The 22,806-nt window shown below is 53.4% G+C and overlaps 1 protein-coding gene across 3 annotated transcripts; it reads left to right on the top strand.

Moving 5' to 3' along the window:
• Positions 1–57: 57 nt before the first annotated feature.
• ARMC6 (armadillo repeat containing 6) lies at positions 58–22,720 on the top strand. 3 transcript variants are annotated; one of them, XM_077122083.1, is made up of 8 exons: positions 58–230; positions 11,066–11,213; positions 11,779–11,861; positions 16,136–16,694; positions 17,183–17,328; positions 17,837–17,968; positions 18,169–18,306; positions 19,019–22,720. In XM_077122083.1, exons 2-8 carry the CDS (start codon positions 11,093–11,095, stop codon positions 19,229–19,231), a joined length of 1,392 nt encoding a protein of 463 aa, XP_076978198.1. In that variant the 5' UTR covers positions 58–230; positions 11,066–11,092; the 3' UTR covers positions 19,232–22,720. The 3 variants fall into 3 exon arrangements, with proteins under 3 accessions (XP_076978198.1, XP_076978196.1, XP_076978197.1); XM_077122081.1 differs by having other exon boundaries at positions 58–234; XM_077122082.1 differs by lacking the exon at positions 58–230 and adding an exon at positions 328–419.
• The last annotated feature ends 86 nt before the right edge of the window (positions 22,721–22,806 follow it).

Here is a 22,806-nt window from a genome sequence, read left to right as displayed (position 1 = left end):
CCGCCGGGCCTTTCTGCGCAGGCGCAGGACACCACCGGGCCTTTCTGCGCAGGCGTAGGACGCCGCCGAACCCTCGTGCGCCGCCGTCGCCGACGCTGAGCCTTCTCGCGCAGGCGCGCTGCCCCTCGTTTCAGGGGGGACGTTCCCTAGGCGAGAGAGTACCGGGCTGTGAGCGGCGCCAGTTGCGAACAGCTCGAAAAAGTCTGCAGAGACGACGGCGCCGCCGCACAGCAGGTAGTCCTCCCGGCTTTCCCTGCGTTTGCTGAGGCCCCGGCAGCGGCCTGCGGGGAGGGGAGCGGGGAGAGAAGGTGGCGGGGCGGTGCTGGTGCGCCTGCGCGTGTACGGCGGCCGACAGGGGCCATGCGCCCTCGGTGACAGTCCCGAGCCTCGCCCTCTCCCCACGTGGCCGCGGAGACCCGGTGAGCAGCTGCCGCCGCCGCCCCTCGCTCGCGGGGAGGGCACTGGGCGCCGCGGGGCCGGGCTGGCGACAGGGTCTTGGTTTGGGGGGAGTGAAGGAACCTTAAAATGCCGCCGGGGAATCCAGATCCCTCGATTCTCAGGACTCAGCTTTCCATTCATTTATTCATTAAGCCAATGCCCCTGAACTGCGCGTCCGGCCCTCCTAGCCCCCCCAGCCCTCATGGGGGGCCAATTTCAGAGGGGATGGGGACCAGACGGTACAAGCGAATAAATAAGTCAACGGTGTCGCCCTAGGTAGAGAAGATGCTGTGCAAACAATAAAAGGGTTGGAGAGCGTGGCCGCTGGTAGCTGAAAGAGTGAGAGGTGGGGGTGGGGGTGGCTAAGCAGGGAAAGTGCTGATAAAGAGTGAGGGTCGGGAAGCCGTTAGAGGGGGCATAGGGCAGGTGTGCGGTGTAACCTGTGCGTGCCTTCAGGCCGCCTCTGGCTGCTGCCTGAGATATAGAGGATCAGGGTGTGGCAGGGCGGGTGATGCCCGGACTGCGCTGGATGGAGGGAGGTGAGAGGCCATCAGAGGCCTGGGCATGTCATGGGGTCGTTTTAGAGAGGAGAACTGCTGGGGGTGCTTTGCGAATCCCCACTGCCCACTTCATCACTCACCCCTCCTCCCAGCTGCATTGTGAGGGCCAAATGCTGTTTGCTGACTCCTGGCCTGTGGTCAGCTGGTGCCCAGATGACCATGTTCAAGGGTCATCTTTTCTCCTGACCCGTTCTGGCCCTAGGGGACGCTGAAGAACTCGAATCAGAGCCAGCCACAGGACTGGACACTGATCTCGAATCAGAGCCAGCCACAGGACTGGACACTGATATTCCCTCCTCAGTGAACTCATAACTGGGCAGAGAGAAGGTCATAGGGGAGCCAGGCCAGAAAGCACAAGGCTGTCTAAGAGACCAGAAAAGGCTCCCAGGAGGGGGTGTCCTGGGAGGACTGGCAGAAGCTGACAGAGGACCAAGGCGGAGGGAGGGTCACTGAGGCAGGCTAGAACGATGGTGTCTCGGCCAGGCCTCTTAACGCCATGTGGCCTCTTAACGCCATGTGTCTGTTAACAAAGGCGTGATGGTACTGGTGTTTAGGACAAGTTCTCTGCAGCATTCCCCTTTGACCTCTGACCAAAGCCCTTTCCCTGGTGCCCAGCCGAAAGTCCCGACCCCCAGAGCTGGCTGGGACCGCAGCCCAACCCAGAAACGCTTTCTTTCTTTGACGACAGAATTTGATCTGGATTTGATCCAATCAGTTGAAAGACTTTTAAGGGAGAAGAGATAATTTTCACTTCATCTTTACCAGCAAGCCTCTCCTGTATAGTTCATCACAGTCCTTCACTGGAGTTGCCAGCCTTGTACCCTGCCCTATGGATTTTGGACTCTTATTGTCCCCATGGTTGCATGAGACACTTTTATGAATCTTACAATTACAGATATCACCTGTTGGTTCTCTTTCTCTGGGAGAACCCTGACAAACACATGGGCATATTATTGCAGCTTCAAGTTTCAAGTGAGTTCTTCTAGAAGGGAACATACTATCAATTCCAGAATGGAGAAAACTTGGTATTCCTGCAGTAAACAAGGTGGATATACAATGTTGTTAACTGATAACTTGGCTAAAGCTCTGGTTTCCCAGCCTGGACCCCATTGTTAAAAAGGGGAGGTGGCAGGCATTCGGTGATAACGACCGGCCAGCACCCAGAGATCATCAAAGGGTCAGAAGAAAACTGTGAAGGGGATCTTTTCACGTAGGTTTTGCCTTGTTTAACTGTGACCTGCTCCAGATCCCCAGGGGTGAAGGCACTACCCCTGACCACTGGGTCATCTAACCTTCAACTGGCCTCCAGCTTCTAGGCTGTGTGTGGACTGGCTGTCATTCATTGTTGCTTTTAAACAATGGTACTTTTCATTGCTCTATAATTTACATAACCATAATTTCAACCATTATATTTTATATATTATATTATTTATGAAATTATATATAATTTCAAAAATTATAAATTTCAACCATTTACAGTGTACTTTTCAGTGGTTTCTAGTGCATTCACGAGATTGCCAACGTCACCACATCTAGGTCCAGAAGGAAACTGTCTGCACGAGCAGTCACTCGCCGCTCCCTCTCCCCCCAGTCGCTGGCAATTCCTGATGTACTTTCTGACTCTGAACTCACCTGATCTGGACATTTTGTATGGGACCATGCAATAGGTGTCCTCTTGTGTCTGGCTTTTTCCTTTCAGTGTTATATGTTCTAGGTTCATCCATGTTGTAGCATGGGTCTGAACGTCATGCCTTTTTATGGCTGAGTAATATTCCACCATCTGGACAGGCCGCACTGTGTTGACCCACCGTCAATGGGCACTCGGGTTGCTCCACCTTTTGGCTGTTGTTTGGTGCTGCTGTGAGTATAGGGTATCTGCCAGGTCCCTGCTCCCCATTCTTTTGGGTACAGACCTCGAAGTGGGATTCCTGGGTCAGGTGGTGATTCTGTGTTTAAGTTTTTAGGAATCACAAATTGTTTTCCACACGGCTGCACCTGTTTTCACTCCCACCAGCAATGTACAGGGGTTCGCATTTCTCCACATCCCTGTCCACACTTGTTACTCCCCTTCCTTTTTTAACAGGGATTGCTGTTTCCCTGCGGCTCCTCTGGGGAAAGTCTGTGGCCAGTAGGTGTGCAGGTTTATTTATGAACTCTTGATTCCACTCCACTGGTCTGCGTAGCTACCCTTATGCCGGTACCACACTGTCTTGATGGCTATAGCTTTATGTTGTTTGAAATTGGGGAATGAGTCCTCTTTTTTTAAAATATATTATTATTAAAAAATCTTTTTTTTCAAATATATTTTTATTGAAAAATCTTCACACACAGTCCATCCATAGTATCCAATCAGTGGCTCACATCATCACATAGTTGTGCTTTCGTCACCATGATCATTTTTAGAACATTTGCATCACTCAAGAAAAAGAAGTAAAAAGGAAAAGCTCATATAGCTCATACTGCTTACCCTTCGCTCTCACTGACTGCTAGTATTTCCATCTACCCAACTATTTTTTTAACCCGTTATCCCCCCCCCATTATTTATTTATTTTTTACTCACCTGTCTATACCCTGGATAAAAAGAGCAACAGACACAAGGTTTTCACAGTCACATGGGCACATTGTAAAAGCTACCCAGGACTCGCCTGAAAAGTGCCATCTCTTTGGGGACTTGGGCAGGGGAGATGGGTTAGCAGCGGAACTGTTGTTTGTCGTGTTTCAGAACCGTGAGTTGGGTCTGTCTGTTCTACTAGTGTGAATGGGCAGATTTTTATTCTGGTACTTACCGGATTTTTTTTTTTTTTTTTAATTTTTATTTTATTTTTTTATTAATTAAAAAAAGAATTAACAAAACAATTAGAAATCATTCCAATCTACATGTACAATCAGTAATTCTTAATAACATCACATAGTTGCATATTCATCATTTCTTAGTACATTTGCATCAATTTAGAAAAAGAAATAAAAAGACAACAGAATAAGAATTAAAACAATAATAGAAAGAAAAAAAAACAAAAAAAACAAAAACAAAAAACCTATACCTCACATGCAGCTTCATTCAGTGTTTTAATATAATTGCATTACAATTGGGTAGTATTGTGCTGTCCATTTCTGAGTTTTTATATCCAGTCCCGTTGTACAGTCTGTATCCCTTCATCTCCAATTATCCCTTCTCTTTTTTTTTTTTTTTTTAATTAACGGAAAAAAAGAAATTAACCCAACATTTAGAGATCATACCATTCTACACATGCAATCATTAATTCTTAACATCATCACATAGATGCATGATCATCATTTCTTAGTACATTTGCATCGGTTTAGAAAAACTAGCAACATAACCGAAAAAGATATAGAATGTTAATATAGAGAAAAAAATAAAAGTAATAATAGTAAAATCAAAACAAAACAAAACAAAACAAAACAAAAACCTATAGCTCAGATGCAGCTTCATTCAGTGTTTTAACATGATTACTTTACAATTAGGTATTATTGTGCTGTCCATTTTTGAGTTTTTGTATCTAGTCCTGTTGCACAGTCTGTATCCCTTCAGCTTCAATTACCCATTGTCTTACCCTGTTTCTAACTCCTGCTGAACTCTGTTACCAATGACATATTTCAAGTTTATTCTCGAATGTCCGTTCACATCAGTGGGACCATACAGTATTTGTCCTTTAGTTTTTGGCTGGATTCACTCAGCATAATATTCTCTAGGTCCATCCATGTTATTACATGGTTCATAAGTTTATCTTGTCTTAAAGCTGAATCCATTCTGCCATTCTATGTCTTTTGATTGGGAAATTCAGTCCATTAACTTTTAGTGTTATTACTGTTTGGATAATATTTTCCTCTACCATTTTGACTTTTGTATTATATATATCATATCTGATTTTCCTTCTTTCTACACTTTACTCCATACCTCTCTCTTCTGTCTTTTCGTATCTGACTCTAGTGCTCCCTTTAGTATTTCTTGCAGAGCTGGTCTCTTGGTCACAAATTCTCTCAGTGACTTTTTGTCTATAAATGTTTTAATTTCTCCTTCATTTTTGAAGGACAGTTTTGCTGGATATAGGAGTCTTGGTTGGCAGTTTTTCTCTTTTAGTGATTTAAATATATCATCCCACTGTCTTCTAGCTTCCATGGTTTCTGCTGAGAAATCTACACATAGTCTTATTGGGTTTCCCTTGTATGTGACAGATTGTTTTTCTCTTGCTGCTTTCAAGATCCTCTCTTTCTCTTTGACCTCTGACATTCTAACTAGTAAATGTCTTGGAGAACGCCTATTTGGGTCTATTCTCTTTGGGGTGCGCTGCACTTCTTGGATCTGTATATTTAGGTCTTTCATAAGAGTTGGGAAATTTTCAGTGATAATTTCTTCCATTAGTTTTTCTCCTCCTTTTCCCTTCTCTTCTCCTTCTGGGACACCCACAACACGTATATTTGTGCGCTTCATATTGTCATTCAGTTCCCTGATTCCCTGCTCAAGTTTTTCCATTCTTTTCCCTATAGTTTCTGTTTCTTTTGGAATTCAGTTGTTCCATCCTCCAGTTCACTAATTGTAGCTTCTGTCTCTTTAGATCTACCATTGTAGGTATCCATTGTTTTTTCCATTTTTTCTTCTTTGTCCTTCACTCCCACAAGTTCTGTGATTTGTTTTTTCAGATTTTCTATTTCTTCTTTTTGTTCAGCCCATATCTTCTTCATGTCCTCCCTCAATTTATTGATTTGGTTTTTGAAGAGTTTTTCCATTTCTGTTCGTATATTCAGCATTAGTTGTCTCAGCTCCTGTATCTCATTTGAACTATTGGTTTGTTCCTTTGATTGGGCCATATCTTCAATTTTCCGAGCGTCATCCATTATTTTCTGCTGGTGTCTGGGCATTTGATCAGATCTCCCTGGGTGTGGGACCCAGCTGGTTGAAAGGTTTTTCTGTGGAATCTCTGGGCTCTGTTTTTCTTTTCCTGCCCAGTAGGTGGCGCTCGTGGCGGTCGTTTGTCTGCGGGGCAGTCGGCCCGGGAAACCGCGCGTGGAGGCGGGGGTCGCTGGCCGTGGCTTGGGGGAGTGCCGGTCCAAATTGCCCAGCTGGCCCGAGACGCCAAGCGTGACGGGAGGGCCCTGCTATCCAATGTTCCCAGTCAGACCGGGGAGCCACGTGCGTGGAGGGGACCCCAGACGCCAGCCACCCCAGCCGGGAAAACGTGCACCCCTCGGGTATCTCACAGCAGTGGATTCTCCCTACCCCTTCAGCCGTTCCAGAATGGGGTACGCTGTCTTTTTTGGTCTCTGTCGTGACTCCGGGAGCTGTTTTGTATTGTTTCTGTTTCTTTAGTTGCTTTTCTGGAGGAGGAACTAAGACCCGCGCGTCTTACTAAGCCGCCATCTTCTCCGGAAGTCCCACTTACCGGATTTTTGTTTTAACAAATACTCAATTGTCCCCCTTCTGGCTAGGGGACAGGGGCTAACCCTTCGAGTTTGCTCCTGAGTCCTCCTTTTTCTTTTCTAATTTTTATTGTGGTAACATACATAACAACATAACATTTCCAGCTTTAACAACTGTTCTGATTTGCTAAAGCTGCCTGAATGCAAAGGACCAGAAATAGATAGGCTTCTACAAAGGGGATTTATTGCAGATGTACAGTTCCAAGTCCAATGTCCAAATTAAGGCACTAACAAGGAGTTCCCTTCACGTAAGAAAGGCTGACTAGGAGGGTACACGGTGACCTGCTGGTCCTTCACTCCTGGTTCCAGTGACTCCTCCCAGAGCTCTGCTGTCTCCACACGTCCAGGACACCGGTCACTTGGTTTCCTCTCTCTGCTCTCTGAGCTCTTTCAAGGGCTCCGGTAGACTAATTAATATCCACCTTGAATGGGCGCGGCCACACCTCTGTGGAAATAATCTAATTGAGAGGTCCCTCCCACGGTAAGATTGGATGGAAGGAACGTGGCTTTCCTGGGGTGTGCAGCAGCTTCTAGCCAGCACAGCCATTTCCAAGTGTAGAAGTCAGGGGCCTTAATCACGTTCGCAGTGCTGTGCCACCGCCAGTGCCGTCCTTGGCCAGAACGTTCCCGTCACCCCATGCAGAAGCTGCACCCACCATGTGAGCTCTTCCCACTGGGCCCCCGCAAGTTTCCATGGAGTCTCGGTGCTCCGAGCCTCAGCTCCCCGTGCCCAGCTGTGGGGAGAGGCCGGGCGCCTCGTGCCCCCTGCCAGCGTCGTGGGACCTGCTGCTGCGCGCCGTCACCTCCTCTGGGCCTTCTCAGCACACCTTTCTAGGAAAGCAGGTTTCACAATCATCCAAGGAAAGAGACTTCCTGAGTTCATCTCGACATTCCCAACTCATGTTTAGCGGTGCTGCGTTTTTTTTTTTTCTATTAATTAAAAAAATTAACACAACATTTAGAAATCATTCCATTCTACATATACAATCAGTAATTCTTAATATCACATAGATGCATATTCATCATTTCTTAGTACATTTGCATCGATTTAGAAAAAGAAATAGAAAGACAGCAGAAAAAGAAATAAAACAATAGAGAAAAAAAATAAAAAATGTATATATAAAAAAAACTATACCTCAGATGCAGCTTCATTCAGTGTTTTAACATAATTATATTACAATTAGGTAGTATTGTGCTGTCCATTTCTGAGTTTTTGTATCCAGTCTTGTTGCACAGTCTGTATCCCTTCAGCTCCAATTACCCAATATCTTACCCTATTTCTATCTCCTGATGGTCTCTGTTACCAATGACATATTCCAAGTTTATTCTTGAATGTCGGTTCACATCAGTGGGACCATACAGTATTTGTCCTTTAGTTTTTGGCTAGTCTCACTCAGCATAATGTTCTCTAGGTCCATCCATGTTATTACATGCTTCATAAGTTTATTCTGTCTTAAAGCTGCATAATATTCCATCGTATGTATATACCACAGTTTGTTTAGCCACTCGTCTGTTGATGGACATTTTGGCTGTTTCCATCTCTTTGCAATTATAAATAATGCTGCTATAAACATTGGTGTGCAAATGTCCGTTTGTGTCTTTGCCCTTAAGTCCTCTGAGTAGGTACCTAGCAATGGTATTGCTGGGTCGTATGGCAATTCTATATTCAGCTTTTTGAGGAACCGCCAAACTGCCTTCCACAGTGGTTGCACCATTTGACATTCCCACCAACAGTGGATAAGTGTGCCTCTTTCTCCACATCCTCTCCAGCACTTGTCATTTTCTGTTTTGTTGATAATGGCCATTCTGGTGGGTGTGAGATGATATCATTGTGGTTTTGATTTGCATTTCTCTAATGACCAGGGACATTGAGCGTCTCTTCATGTGCCTTTTGGCCATTTGTATTTCCTCTTCTGAGAGGTGTCTGTTCAAATCTTTTTCCCATTTTGTAATTGGATTGGCTGTCTTTTTGTTGTTGAGTTGAACAATCTCTTTATAAATTCTGGATACTAGACCTTTATCTGATATGTCATTTCCAAATATTGTCTCCCATTGTGTAGGCTGTCTTTCTACTTTCTTGATGAAGTTCTTTGATGCACAAAAGTGTTTAATTTTTAGGAGCTCCCATTTATTTCTTTCTTTCTTCAGTGCTCTTGCTTTAGGTTTAAGGTCCATAAAACCACCTCCAATTGTAAGATTCATAAGATATCTCCCTACATTTTCCTCTAACTGTTTTATGGTCTTAGACCTAATGTTTAGATCTTTGATCCATTTTGAGTTAACTTTTGTATAGGGTGTGAGATACGGGTCTTCTTTCATTCTTTTGCATATGGATATCCAGTTCTCTAGGCACCATTTATTGAAGAGACTGTTCTGTCCCAGGTGAGTTGGCTTGACTGCCTTATCAAAGATCAAATGTCCATAGATGAGAGGGTCTATATCTGAACACTTTATTCGATTCCATTGGTCGATATATCTATCTTTATGCCAGTACCATGCTGTTTTGACCACTGTGGCTTCATAATATGCCTTAAAGTCAGGCAGTGTGAGACCTCCAGCTTCGTTTTTTTTCCTCAAGATACTTTTAGCAATTCGGGGCACCCTGCCCTTCCAGATAAATTTGCTTATTGGTTTTTCTATTTCTGAAAAGAAAGTTGTTGGGATTTTGATTGGTATTGCGTTGAATCTGTAAATCAATTTAGGTAGAATTGACATCTTAACTATATTTAGACTTCCAATCCATGAACACGGTAGGCCCTTCCATCTATTTAGGTCTTCTGTGATTTAACAGTTTTTTGTAGTTTTCTTTGTATAGGTCTTTTGTCTCTTTAGTTAAATTTATTCCTAAGTATTTTATTCTTTTAGTTGCAATTGTAAATGGAATTCGTTTGTTGATTTCCCCCTCAGCTTGTTTGTTGCTAGTGTATAGAAACACTACCGATTTTTGAATGTTGATCTTGTAACCTGCTACTTTGCTGTACTCATTTATTAGCTCTAGTAGTTTTGCTGTGGATTTTTCAGGGTTTTCGACATATAGTATCATGTCATCTGTAAACAGTGATAGTTTTACTTCTTCCTTTCCAATTTTGATGCCTTGTGTTTCTTTTTCTTGTCTAATTGCTCTGGCTAGAACCTCCAACACAATGTTGAATAACAGTGGTGATAATGGACATCCTTGTCTTGTTCCTGATCTTAGGGGGAAAGTTTTTAATTTTTCCCCATTGAGGATGATATTAGCTGTGGGTTTTTCATATATTCCCTCTATCATTTTAAGGAGGTAGTGCTGCGTTTTCACTTAGTGTGTAGATTTTGTGGTTGGAATCTTCTTTGTTTTATGCTGGCTCCGACTGGCAGACATGTCACTCCTTAACCGGCGAGCCCGTGAGAGCCTCGGAATAACGTTACCAAGACACGTCCAACCACAGGGTTCCCCGAAACAGCTGCGGATGTTCTCCAGCGGTTCGTTCCGTCCTTAAGGGATACCCCACCTGAGTGGACCATTCTGTCCCCGCATTCTCCAACCCGAGGAGGTTGTCCCGCCTCTGTAGGCAGGACGCAGTAGACCTGCAGGGGAGGCCCTCCTTTCGGCGGCAGGTGGCCTTCCACCCAGGCTTTGCACTTATCTTCACTCTGTCTCGTAGCTTCCTGACCGCCCTGGTTTCACTTCATATTCAGAGGGCGCCGTCCAGCTTCCAGGCCTGGCCTCAGTGTCCTGCTCTCCCCCTTTCCCTTATCAGGAGTTGTGTTTATTAATTTTTCATTTAGTCTTCCTTTCAGCAAATTGTTGAGGGTCAGTAGTTTTGTTGTTGTTGTTTTTTAAGGAAGGAAGGAGAGAAGAAAGAGAGAGACAGGAAGGGTGAAGGGAGAGAGGTGAGAGAAGGGAAGGGGGAAGCAGGGAGGGTGGCGTGGGCAGGAGAGCACCGCATTCCCCGGCTGTCTCCAGAACCTTCATCCAGGCCCCACCAGAGCAGAATATCAGAGGAAGCTGCCCTGACTTTCTGTCTGGGAGCCGATCACTTCTGGGCCAGAAATTCAAAGCAGCTCGTTCAGCTCACTGAGCCTTCACATTGTCGTCTTCGCCAGAGTTGTAATACTGGGCTCACCCATTACCTGTCCTGTGTCTGGCTTATCTCACCGAGGATTACGTCCTCAAGGTTTATCCGTGCTGTCGTGTGCTTTGGGACCTCGTCTTGCCTTACTGCTGTGGGATGTTCCATCATGCGTATGGGCCGCGTCTCGTCGCTCCACTCGTCTGTTCGTGGGCACTTCGATTGTTTCCGTCTCTTGGTGATTGTGAACATTGCGGCTGTGAACATGGGTGTGCTGATGTCTGTTCGTGTCACTGCCCTCGGCTCTTCTGGGTCTGTTCTGGGCAGGGATATTGCCGGGTCGTAGGGCAACTCTGCATTTAGTTTTCTGCAGGACCGCCAGTCTGGGTCGCCTGAGTTTTACCACCAGGACACACACACCTGCACACGTGTGTGCAGCGAGTCTCACCCTCGCTTAGGTGGCAGGTGGTGTCGCGCATTTGGAACGTGGCCCTTTGTGCGCGAAGCTGTGCGATTCTCCCGGAAGCCCGCCTCCCCGCGTGCGCGGCCCCCATCCACGACTGAGCTCTCTTCTTGCCGCAGTTCCCAGCGCTGTGGAGAGGCGTGGCCATGGCCTCCAGGCGCATCACCCAGGAGACCTTTGATGCAGCTGTGCGCGAGAACGTGAAGGAGTTCGCCATGGGGCCAGAGGAGGCGGTGACAGAGGCCGTGGAGCAGTTCGAGTCCCAAGGTGGGCAGTGAGGCAGAGCAGCACGGGCCCCACGCCCACCCCGCACGTGCACACACACACACACACAAGCGTGCACACACAATGCGCACGCACACATGGCCTTGAAGCAGGGCTCGTTCCAGTGACCACTTCCTTGGAGGGGCTTTCTGGCCTAGGCCACCTCCCAGGAAGTGGTGCTGTCTGTCTGTTTGTCCCCCGGTCCCTCCCCTGCACCCCACCTTGAGCTCACCAAAGCCAAAGAGGCGTGCCGGCCCCCGGGAGATGGGAGGCCTGCTCCAGCAGGGGCACTGGGGAGGGGGCTGGGGTACAGCCATGGAGTGGGCAGGGTCCCACGGGCCAGGCAGGGTGCTGCACCTGGGAGGGGCGGGAGGTGGTCTGAACTCGGAGGTGGGCCGATGCAGGACGGGGGCACCGGGGTGGCCCTGGGGTCCCCTCCTTGCTGCATGTTGGCTGTGTCCGGCTGGGCACCTTGTGCACAGCAGGTAGTGGGCAGGGCTGGGGCTGGGTCGGTGCTGCAGAGGGGCCCACTCAACCCGGGGCCCCCCTTGTTTCCTTACCTCCCCAGGGGTTGATCTCAGCAACATTGTAAAGGTGGCACCTAAAGTTGCCTCAGACGGGTACCAGGAGCCAAAACACGATGTCCTGCAGGTAGGAGGTGGGGGAGCGCATGGTGGATGCCTTTGGGGGGAGTAGGCGGTTCAGGGGGGTGAGATTCCATGGGGGGAGCAGGCGGTTCAGGGGGGTGAGAGTCCATGGGGAGGAGTGGGCGGTTCAGGGTGGGTGAGAGTCCATGGGGGGAGTGGATGGTTCAGGGTAGGTGAGAGTCCATGGGGGGAGTGGATGGTTCAGGGGGTTGAGAGCCCATGGGGGAGTGGGGTGGTTCCGGGGGGTGAGAGCCCATGGTGGGGAGCAGGTGGGTCGGGGATGAGAGTCCATGAGGGGGGTGGACAGTTCCAGGCTCATGGCCGGGCATGCCTGGGAACCTCCTCTCTGGCCTCCTGGTGGGCAAGATCCGTGGGAAGAAGGAGCGCTGTGATCGGGTAGCCACTTATTGAGCCCCTCCTGTTTGCCAGCACTTTCCAGCCGGGACCCCCCCCGAGCACCTCAGTGCACCCGGGCTAGGTGTGGCACCCCTGGTCCCAGGCAGGGTAGCAGAGGCCTGGGGTGGGGTGTGCCTGTCCGGGGACCCCCTTGTCCATGTTTGCCTTAAGGGCCCCCGGCAACAGCAGAGGCTCCCGTGTTTGCCGGACATGGCCCCTGAGCCCACTCTGGAGCTGGGTGCTTCCTTACGCCTTCTTGGTTATTCTCCCAACATGCTCCTCGCAAGGTCAGGGTTATCTGCCCCACTTTTAGGTAGTGAAATTAAGATCCAAAGAGGAAAAGATGACTTCCCTGGCAGAGTAATGGGGGGCAGATTAGATGAGTCTGACCTGGGCAGGAAGCCAGCCCTGCCTAAGACAAGGTTCTTGGTGTATCCTGCTACATAGAGGTCTTGTGGCAATTGCCGTATTGTTGTTTCCTTTTGCCTTTCTTTCCTAGGGAGGATGACCATATGTCCAAATATATTGGCTACCTATGTCTTTGCTGTGAAGTCTAAGCTTCTGGCACTGTTTCTGTTGGGAAATGGTCATCTTGTTGATTTGCAGATGCACTTTATATTTGGAGGATCTCAAGAACAGTAGTAGCTAGCAAGCACTGAATGCTCTTTGAGCACTCAGCATTGTGCTAAGTTCCTGAAATATATTATCTCCATCTGTGACCAGCCCATTTTACTGATAAGGGAACCAAGGCTTCCCAAGGAAGGTCACAGGGAGTCAGGACAGGGCTGTGAGCCCCACCCAGGTCCCTCTCCCAGCAAATCCAGGCTGCAGACTGCTCTGCTGCCTTCCACCCTAAGAAGATCATGAATACATTCTGGGCCTGAGAGAATCACGCAGTCCTCAAGTATTTATAGTAAAAGCTGAACCTCCCTGCCCTGTCCCTTCTGGCAGCCCTGCTCCCTATAACTCAGGCTGGCACCCTCCCAGCCCTCGTCCCACCTTGCCCCTGCGTCAGCCACCTCCACACACCCTCGCGCGCTCTCCACTTCTGCTTGTGTGCTAAGAGAGGGAACCCCACCTCGTGAGGCCTTTTGAGATGAATCTGGGAGAGCCCTAAATTTGCTGCAAACAGATGTGTAGAAATGAAACCACAACAAAGACCAGAGTAAAATGTGAATGAAGCCACTTCCTAAGGGAGCTGCAGAGTCAGGGCACTCATGGAGAGGGAGGGAGCCCAGGGCCAACCCTCGGCCAGGGACAGGCTCGGTCTGGACCCCTGCCGCCCCAGACCCCTGAAATGCCCCTTCCTCCTCTGCTCACTTAGCATCAGCTTGCTGTGGGCCCCAGGACCGAGAGGTTTCAGGTGGGCTTGGGGGATGGTGGCATGCAGGTACCCGGGTTGTCTTTCGTCTGGTTTCTGATCAAACCCAGAGCCATTGTGGTCCCCAAGGGCATGCTCGGGCACAGGTGGCAAAAGGGTTTCCTGCAAAACGCATGCCACATGCCCTGTTGTTGTTTTAACCTCTTATTTGGAAACAATCTCACACTTAAAGGACAGTTAGAGAAATAACACACACCCTGCCCAGAGGACTCCAGCGTAACCCCACAGCGCTCAGGTCTGCCAGCTGCAGCATTTTGCCGCATTCGCCTGATCGCTTATTGTCTGTTCTCCCACCCATCTGCCCTCCGCCTCGGAGAGTGGTTTGTACACATCGTGCTCTCTGACCATGCAGCGCTTCCCCGAACATTGCTTGAGAACATGGACGCTCCTTGTGTCCACACGTGTGCATCCCCCTTAGCAAGTTCAAGCAGATTAACTCAGCATAGAGCTTACAGCTACGTTCCAGATTTTTATTAGGCCCCGTGATGTCCTTTTGAGCCTTTTCTCCTCCATTCTTAGATCCTTTGTAAGATCATTTATTGCATTTAATTGTTTTTGTTGTTGTTGCTTTTTTTTAAATATTATTATTGTGGGACAATATAAACAACATGAATCTTCCCATCCCAAGCCCCCAAGCCCACCATTTGGGGGACCCCACATTCACCATGTCTGGTCCCTCACCACCGCTAGTTCTGGCATTTTTATGTACGCATGCCGTTATCTGTATACTGGAGATCTTTATTTCTTCGTGTGGCTTCAGTCAGCTGCCCGCTGTCCTTTCCCTCTACCTGCAGAGCCCCCTTCAGCATCTCCTGTACGACCTGTCTGGTGGTGGCGGACTCCCCTGACTTTTGTTTCTCTGGGCATGCTCTCTGCCTTGTTGTTATTTTTGGGGGGGGGGGTGTGGGCCAGGAATCAAATGCAGGCCTCCCAGGTGGCAGGTGAACATCCTAACACTGAGTCCCCCGTGCACCTTTCTCCCTTGTTTTTGAAAGACAGTTTTGCTGGTTATTGAATTCTTGGTTGGCAGTTTTTTTTTTGCTGTTGGCAATTTAAATATGTCATCCCATTGTCTTCTTGCCTCCATGGTTTCTGATGAGAAATCTGCAGTTAATGTTTCAGGGCTCCCTTGTACGTGACGTGTTGCTTCTCTCTTGCAGCTTTCAGATTCCTCTTTATCTTTGTCATTTGACAGTTTGATTATAACACGGTGCAATGTAGGTCTATTTGAGTTTATCACGCTTGGAGTTCATTGAGCGTCTTTGGGTGTGTATATTCATGTCTTTTATTAAGTTTGGGAAGTTTTCAGCCATCAGTTCCTTGAATATTTGCTCCTCTCTCCCTCTCTTCTCCTCTGGGACTCCACAGTGAGTTTGCTACTGCTTGATGGTATCCCCAGGCTCCCAGGCTCTGTGCTGTTCCTTCACTCTTCCCCCTCCTGCTCTGTGTCAGTCGTCCTGTCTTTACGTTCTCATTCTGTCTTCTGCCCATAACCCCAGGAAACTTTTAATTTCTGTGACTGTGGACTTCAGCTCTGTTGGGTTCATTTTCATAATTTCCATCTCTCTATTGATCTCCTTGTGTCCACCTGTAGTTTTCCTTTAGCTCTTTGTCCTTGTTTTCCTTGGGCTCTGTGAGCATGCTCAAATCTTCCTCTCTTTTTCCCAGGTTCGGTCCTCCTCACTGCTGTTGTATAAGTCTTTCACCTCCTCTGCCTGGGCCATCGCTTCCTGTTTCTCTGTATGTTCTGTTGCAACCTGGACATTTTGATACTTTAATGTTATCACTGGAATTTAACGCCCTTCGGTTTTCAGTTAATTTTTCCTATTCTGTCGAATTGTCACATCCAGCCAGGGACAACACAACCTGAGGCTTTGCAAGGATCTGCCGAGAGAGGCATTCCTGTCCTCTGTCATGGTAGGGACAGGTGGAAAGTGCTTTGCACTGGTGGCTCCCTGGGCCCTGCCCCTGGTGGTGGTGTGGCGTGGCCGCCAGTATGCGTCACTTTCTGTCCTCGCCATTCTTCCTGAAGCTCCTGCAGTTCTGAGGACTCGATCGCATTTAGGCTGTCCCTCATGGCAGGTTCTCAGATGGTGTTTGTGGAATGGATGAGCGAGACAAAAAGGGTGATACCTGGGGTGGGGTGGACGCAGGGAAGGCAGCTCCCGCCTTCCTCAGAGAGCCACTGTGGGCAGCGTGCTGGACAGCTGCAGACTCGTGACGGCCATCCTGCAGCTTCTTCCAGTTCTGCGGGTCTGTAGGCTCAGCCAGGCGGTCCTTCATGTGGAGTCTCTCCTGGGAGGGCAGCCAGGGCTCAAGCGTTGGAGAGCTCTGTGTTTGGGGGCGGCTAGGGGCTCCCCTTGCCCCAGGGCCGCTCCCTGCCTGTGCAGCTTCTGCAGCACTAGTCCGACTTCCTCCACGGCGTGCCAAGCTCCGGGAGTGCGGCGTCCCATGCTGCGTCCCTGCATCAAGCTGCCCAGCGGCCTCTCCATGTCTCCCAGGCCCTGGACGCTCTGCAGGACAGCATGGCCAGCTCGCGGCCCCAGGAGGCAGCGGCGCACCTTGCCCGCTTCTGCGAGCAGTGCCGGCAGCACAGGGGCAGCCGCTTCCTGGCGGCCCAGCATGGTGCCTACCCCGCCCTCCTCGCTGCGGCTGACCTCCAGGGCCTCCTGCTGCCAGCCCTCCAGGCCCTCGCGGCGCTGACCGACGGCCAGCCTGACCTCCTGGATGCCCGGGGCCTGCAGCTGCTGGTGGCCACACTGGCCCGGCACGCCGACGTGGCGGAGCTGACCTGCGTGGGGCTGCGCTGTGTGCGCCATGTCTGCCTGAAACACGAGCACAACCGGCAGGACCTGACCAAGGCCGGCCTGCTGTCCCTGCTGACCGGCGCCATCGCCCGGCACAGCTGCCACGCCGACGTGATCAGAGAGGCCTGCGGCGTCCTCCGCGTCATGACCTTCGACGACGACGTCCGAGTCCCCTTCGGCTATGGCCATGCCCGTGCCAGGATGGTGGTGCAGGAGCACAGAGGTCTGCGGGTGCTTGTCCAAGCCGCCAGAGGTAGGGTGGGGGCTCGGGGCTGTGCCGCCTTAGGAGCCCTCTGGGGAAGGCCGCCCATGCTCTGCCCCTGTCCCCCGCACCAAGTCAGTTCTCTCGGGCCACCCCTCTGCCCAAACGTCCCCCTGAGGTTTCTAGTTCCGTGTTGCCCTCGGGAAGCCCCTTCCACACCTAGTCACAGCGCACTTGGCGTTTCATGGCGGCTCCTTCATGGTGCTCTGGTTTCAGCTGAGCCCTCAGCTGCAGGGAATTTTCTTGGGGTGCCACGGGACCCCCAGCAGCCAGCAGAGGGCACTGTGGGCCCCGGTGCGCCACTGGAGGCCATACCAGCACCCCAGCTTGTTTCCCTGGTGCACGCCCCCCCCCCCCCCCGCCCCTGCTGCAGTTCCCAGGGCTTCCCTGCCAGAGCCAGACCTGCCCTGAGCCCGGCCCTGCCCGCTAGCTTCAGCCACTGGCCCCCCTCGAGGACCCCCTCAGCCCCCTCTCTGCAGGGTTCCCCGACAACCCCAGCGTCCTGGGTGAGCTCTGCAGCGCGCTGTCCCGCCTGGTTGTCCGCAACGAGTTCTGCCAGGAGACTGTGGAGCTTGGGGGCCTCAGCGTCCTGCTGGGCCTGCTGGCCGACCATGCCAACCACCAGGTGGGCAGCCCCCACCCAAGCCCCCCGCACCTCCCGGAGCCCCCGCCACACCCAGCCAGGCCCCCTCAAGCAAGCCGCCGCCCCGCCTCGCTCATGGTACCATGGGTCGTGCAGAAGGTGGGGGGCACCGCTCCTCTCTCTGGGCCCCGCCACGTCTGTTTCTGCCAGGAGTGGGGAGAGCGTGGTGGGGTCAGCCGCAGGGGCACAGACTCCATGGCCCCCGCTCACCAGCCTCGGTTTCCACCTGTGAACGGGGCAGGGGCCCCGCCCTCCCTTCTCGGAGCAGCCACATCCGCTGCTCCCTGCTGCCTGCTCCAGGCTCCTGGGGCTCATCCTGGGCAGGTGCTGGGTCTGTTTGGCACCCTTCTGTGAGGCCAGGGGCCTCGGTTTCCCTCCCCCAGGGCACAGCCCGAGTTCCAGCAGAGCCCAAGACCCCTGCCCACACCTGTCCGCGGGTGAGCATGGACCGGGCCCCACCCTCCTGCCCTCCCTCCCTCCATCCGTGCAGGACCTCGTGAGGCAGGCCCTGAGTGCCCTGCGTGCCATCGCGGGCAACGACGACGTGAAGGATGCCCTGGTCCGTGCCGGCGGGACCGAGTCCATTGTGGGCGCCATGACCCAGCACCTGTCCAGCCCCCAGGTGCCCACTGGGCTGAGGAGGGGGCAGGGGCAAGGGGGCCCAGAGCAAGGACAGCCCTGAGAGCAAGCGCCCCTTTGCTCCCCGGAGGGCTAGCCTCGCCTGGTGCAGGGGAGCTGATGCAGCTGCTGTGCAGCCACAGGAGGCCAAGGGGGTGCAGGGGGCACGGGGGACCTGATCCCTGACAGGCACCGGCCCCCCAGGTGTGTGAGCAGAGCTGCGCGGCCCTGGGCGTCCTTGCCCTGCGCAAGCCAGAGAACAGCCGGGCCATCATGGAGGGCGGGGGAGCCCTGGCTGCCCTGCAGGCCATGAAGACGCACCCACAGGAGGCCGGTGTGCAGGTGGGTGCGGGCGGGCAGGTGGGTGCAGACAGGAGGCAGCAGGCAGATGGGCAGCAGGGTGGAGGGCTGCCTGTTGCACTCAGCCCCCTTGGCAGGTCTCTTCCCTGCCCTGTGACTCCCAGCTGAGCCATGATCTGGGGCTGCCCCCCAGCTGCCCCGTCTCTCGGAACCTCTGTTTTTTTTTCTTTACAGTCCCACTAAGTTGGGGGTGGGGGGAGAGAAGAGGAGAGGGATGCCTGGTCCTAGGCACAATGAGTCTGCTGTTGGAAGCTGCAGTCCATGGTCCCTCCCTGGACACCCCTCCCCCAATCTCCGGTCCTGGGGCCTCACCCACACACAGCCCCACCCTTGGCTGAGTGGGGCTCTGTTGAGGCCCTTCCCTGCAGCAGTCAGGCACCGCACACAGCAAGTCACCGTGGAAGTGAAATGGATGGACAAATACCACACATAGCCCCTCTCACCTCCTCCCCTCACCCACCCCAAGGCCCAGGGTTTCCACACCTGTGGGATCAGCCCTAGCCTCCAAGCTCTCAGCTTCCCTGAGCCTCAGTTTCCCTGCTTGGACTATAGGGAGAGCCAGGCTTCCAGAGAGGATGTGGAGGGTGGGGAGTGGTGAGTCAGCCACAGCTGTAACCATCACCTTGCACTAGAGAAGGAGACTGAGGCCAGAGTGGACCCCAGCCACCCCATCCACCCTCCGCTCTCCCCCTAGAAACAGGCCTGCATGCTGATCCGTAACCTGGTGGCACGCAGCCAGGCCTTCTCGCAGTCCCTGCTGGAGCTGGGGGCCGAGGCCCTCATCGCACAGGCCCGTGCCACCCACCCAGACTGCGAGGATGTGGCCAAGGCCGCCCTACGCGACCTGGGCTGCCACGTGGAGCTCCGTGAGCTGTGGACAGGCCAGAAGGGCAACTTGGTGCCATGATCCCGGCTTGGCCAGGTGACACCTCTGGAGTAGGGGAGACCCGTGCTCCGTGAGCAAGAAGGGGTCACAGATGGAAGCTTCTGGCATGCACCGCAGCCCCAGGGTCCTGGCCGCCCCAGCCCTGCTCCCTCGGCCCAAACCACTTGCCCCTTTCCTTGCCCTTCCACCCAGAAGGACCTGGTCAGCCCAGCTTGAGGGGCAGAGTGCATGGCCCACGGCCTCCATCCTGAGCAGTACGTGAAAGCTGCAGCCACCAGTGCCAAGCAGCTCATGGACCTGACGTGTGTCCCCCGCTCTTGCCTCCCACCATGAAAAGGGGTCTCACCCCTCTCCCTGCTGGCCGGGGCTCTTGTGCATCTGTCTCTGGGGTTCTGGGGGGCTGGTAATAAAGGTCATTGGGGGTACAGTGGAGGGGCCCCGTCTGTAGCCAGCTGGTGGCCTCAGGAGAAGCCCTGAGGGGAACACAGGTGCTGTGGTTTTTGATAGACTTTCAGAGCTGTTGTGGGTGTACAGAAGAGTTAGGCAGCCCCCACCTGCCCCGCACGCAGTTTTCCTGATGGTGTGGTACGTTTCCTAGGAGGAGCCACTGAGGCTCCATCATCACACTAACCCAAGTCCGTGACCCCGTCAGGGTCCCTCCGCCGCTGTTCCTGCGGCACTGGTGCGTCTGGACCCAACCTGCACGCCCCTCCCTAACTGCTTCAAGGGTGCGTTTCCACGGTGTGAATCCCCTGGAGTTGTGCTCCCGCCGCCCCCACCCCCAGGAACCTCTTCACCTGCCTTCTGCCCTTGCAGATTTGCCCCATCCTGCTCTTTCCCCATCTGACGGCGGACCTTGGGAGTGCTGCCGCCAGACACGTGGCTGGAGCAGGAGTGGCCCACTTGAGGCGTCCCAGAGGCGGGGGGCCCTGAGCCCTAGCCACAGGCTGACCCGCCCGGCCACGTCACCACCCTTGGACTACTTCAAGCCTCAGTTTCCCTGTCTCTGGCTTCCCGGGTTTCTCTCCCAAGTGTTCCTGAGCTCCAACTTTACCCGGCAGCGGGAGGCCCCAGCGCCCCTCCACCGGGAGCCATGCTAGGATTCCTGAGGGTCTCCCCCCAACGGCCAGTTGGGGAGCAGGGTGGCCTCAGGACCCGTGGTGGGCTTCGCCCCCACCCCATGCACCTCCTATTTGTGATTTTCCCAGGAGGGCCTGGACTTGAGCCTCACCCCCAGGCCCCTGTTTCCCATGGAAATCAGCTGAGGCAAACAACTGTGGGTCCAGGAGGTGCCCCCGCTTCTCGTCTTCCAGGGGCCTGGAGCCTCTCAGCTGGGCAGACGTGCCATCGCCACCCAGGCCTACCTCCCTGGGGACACGGCCAGGATGTCTGGGGCCTGCCCTGGGGGACTGTGACTGTGGGCAAGTCTGAGCCGTGTTCAGCTGCCTCTGGTATTCGCCTCCCGCTGAACCTGAAAATGGGACGCACGTGGTACTGGGAGGCACCCGGGACCAGATAGCCACCGTGACTCTAAGGGGCGCCTGCTGTCCTTGCTAGTGACACCGTCTGTGGGCTCAAGTGGTGGGGCGCTGCCGGGTGGGTTGGACAGGCTGCAAGGCTGACGGGAGCTCCACGTGCACCCCTGCCAGGGCCACCACATGGAGCGATGCAGGGTCTCTCTGGGGCCCTGGCACAGGGCTGGCTTTAGGAGATGCCCGTCCCAAGCCCCTCTGTTCCAGCCTTGCTGGCCAAGCCTTGAACAAATAGCTCGGCCTTTCTGGCCCTGTGAATACAGCCCTGAGAACCGGCAGCGTCCTGCCAGGGCCAGGCAGCCAGCCATGGAAGAGCTGGGGGTCCTGGGCTCCTAGCCTAATGCCGAGGTGCCCACGGGTGTAGGGGATGCTTTATGCTGGGCACTGCCTGCTTGGAAGGTGGTCGAGTGGTTGACTGGTGCCAGCCATACTTCTGGCAGTGCTGGGCCACTGCCTGACCCTTGCCTCAGTTGGCACCATCCCCAGAAGCTTGCTGGCTCCCTCCTGGGCCTGGCAGGAGGATGAGGGGTGGGGAGGCCTCTGGTACAAACACCTTCCTCTTCTGGTTTCAGATCTCACCTGGGAGTGGTCTAATCCACTCCCCAAAGTGTTCTTTCCAGAGAGGGAAACAGACCTGGGAAGGAGGGGGCCGTCACCAGGGTTCCCCGGGCTGGTGCTCTCTGTGGCCAGCACGGCAGGTGCAGACCTCTCACTTGCACTCGGTCAGTTAATGCAAACGACAGCTGTGGGAGGTGGCCGGGTAAACCAAGGCATGGTGTCACATGCTGAAGGCCATGCAGCCAGCACTCAGGGATTGACCCGCAGCTCCAGGCCCTCTGACCTGGGAACACACCCAGCCTAAGTCTCAGCACCCTGGTCTACGAAACAGAAGTGGACACTGCCACCCCTAGCTGGGTGCAAGGCTACCCGGTGACGTTCAGGAAGCCGACATCCCGTAGGTGCTCAACAAGTTCCTCTCCTCCGTCCAGGGGCATGGATAGCAACAGGGCCTGAAGCCACAGGGTGGCCCCAGCTGCATGCCCCAGCCTGTCCTGAGCCCAGGGCCTTGGGTCCCTCACGGGGCACTGCCTAGCAGGACGCCTGCATGGCCTTGCAACGTGAGCCCCTAGAGTGTGGAGCTGGTGTTGCCAAGGTGCCCTGTTTCCAAATTTGAGCATCTCCAGTCCAGCCCACCCTTAGAGGAAACAGGAGCCCAATCGCCCTGCCCACCCCGTGGTGGTGAGTCAGAGGTCGGAGGGCAGGGTGTACATGGGGAGATGCAGGGGACACAGGCCAACATAGAATGCCAGGGCTCATGCTAAAAACACTGTCCCCAGAGTGGCCCCGGGGCCACATGAGGCAGACAAGGGGAACTGAGGTCCACAGGTCGGATGTGGCCCTGCTGGAAATCCAATGCCTTCACCCCAAGGTCAAGGAGAGGGTTGGGGTTATCAGTGCTCCCAGGGAGCAGCCCAGGCAGGGGCAAAAGATCACGATGTCGGAATTTCTGTCCCCATTTTAAGATGAGGGAGCAGACTCACCGCACTGTGCCCAAGGTGCAGCTGGGTCAGCGGCTGGACAGGGATTCGAATTAAGGAGTGGCCGCTCTCTGACACTGCCTTATGCCCCTTTCCAGATAGCAGGGATCTAAGGCCGCACCTAGAGTCGGCCACTGCTGTGCTGTGTGACCTTCGGCAAGGCGCTTCGCCTCTCTGAGCCCTGGTTTCTGGGAAATGGGGTACAAGCGGCTTTGCCCTCGTGAGAGCGTGGTAAGGATTAAAAGCCAACGCTCCGAAGGCCTAGGCGGGAGGGCCCGAGAGGGATGTCACTGAATCCGGGTAGGGGAGGCTTGGACCCGAGAGGCTCAGGCACTTCCAGAAACTCACACCGCACGCGAGTCGGCGCCCACCTCCCCGCTACGTCCCCACAGCGCCCGGGGCGACCCGCGGGTCCCTGAGGGGGATGGGAGTTGGGAAGCGGGCGGCGGAGAATTATCCACGTCCCTCAGCCGGACGATCCAGGCGCATGGCCCAAGCTAGAGGCGCCCTTGGGCTGGACTCGACT

The sequence above is a fragment of the Tamandua tetradactyla genome, chromosome 11, assembly GCF_023851605.1.
Source record: "Tamandua tetradactyla isolate mTamTet1 chromosome 11, mTamTet1.pri, whole genome shotgun sequence".
NCBI classification, from domain to species: domain Eukaryota; kingdom Metazoa; phylum Chordata; class Mammalia; order Pilosa; family Myrmecophagidae; genus Tamandua; species Tamandua tetradactyla.
The sequence above is the reverse complement of the archived record's forward strand: the minus strand, read 5'-3'. Positions and strand labels throughout refer to the sequence as shown.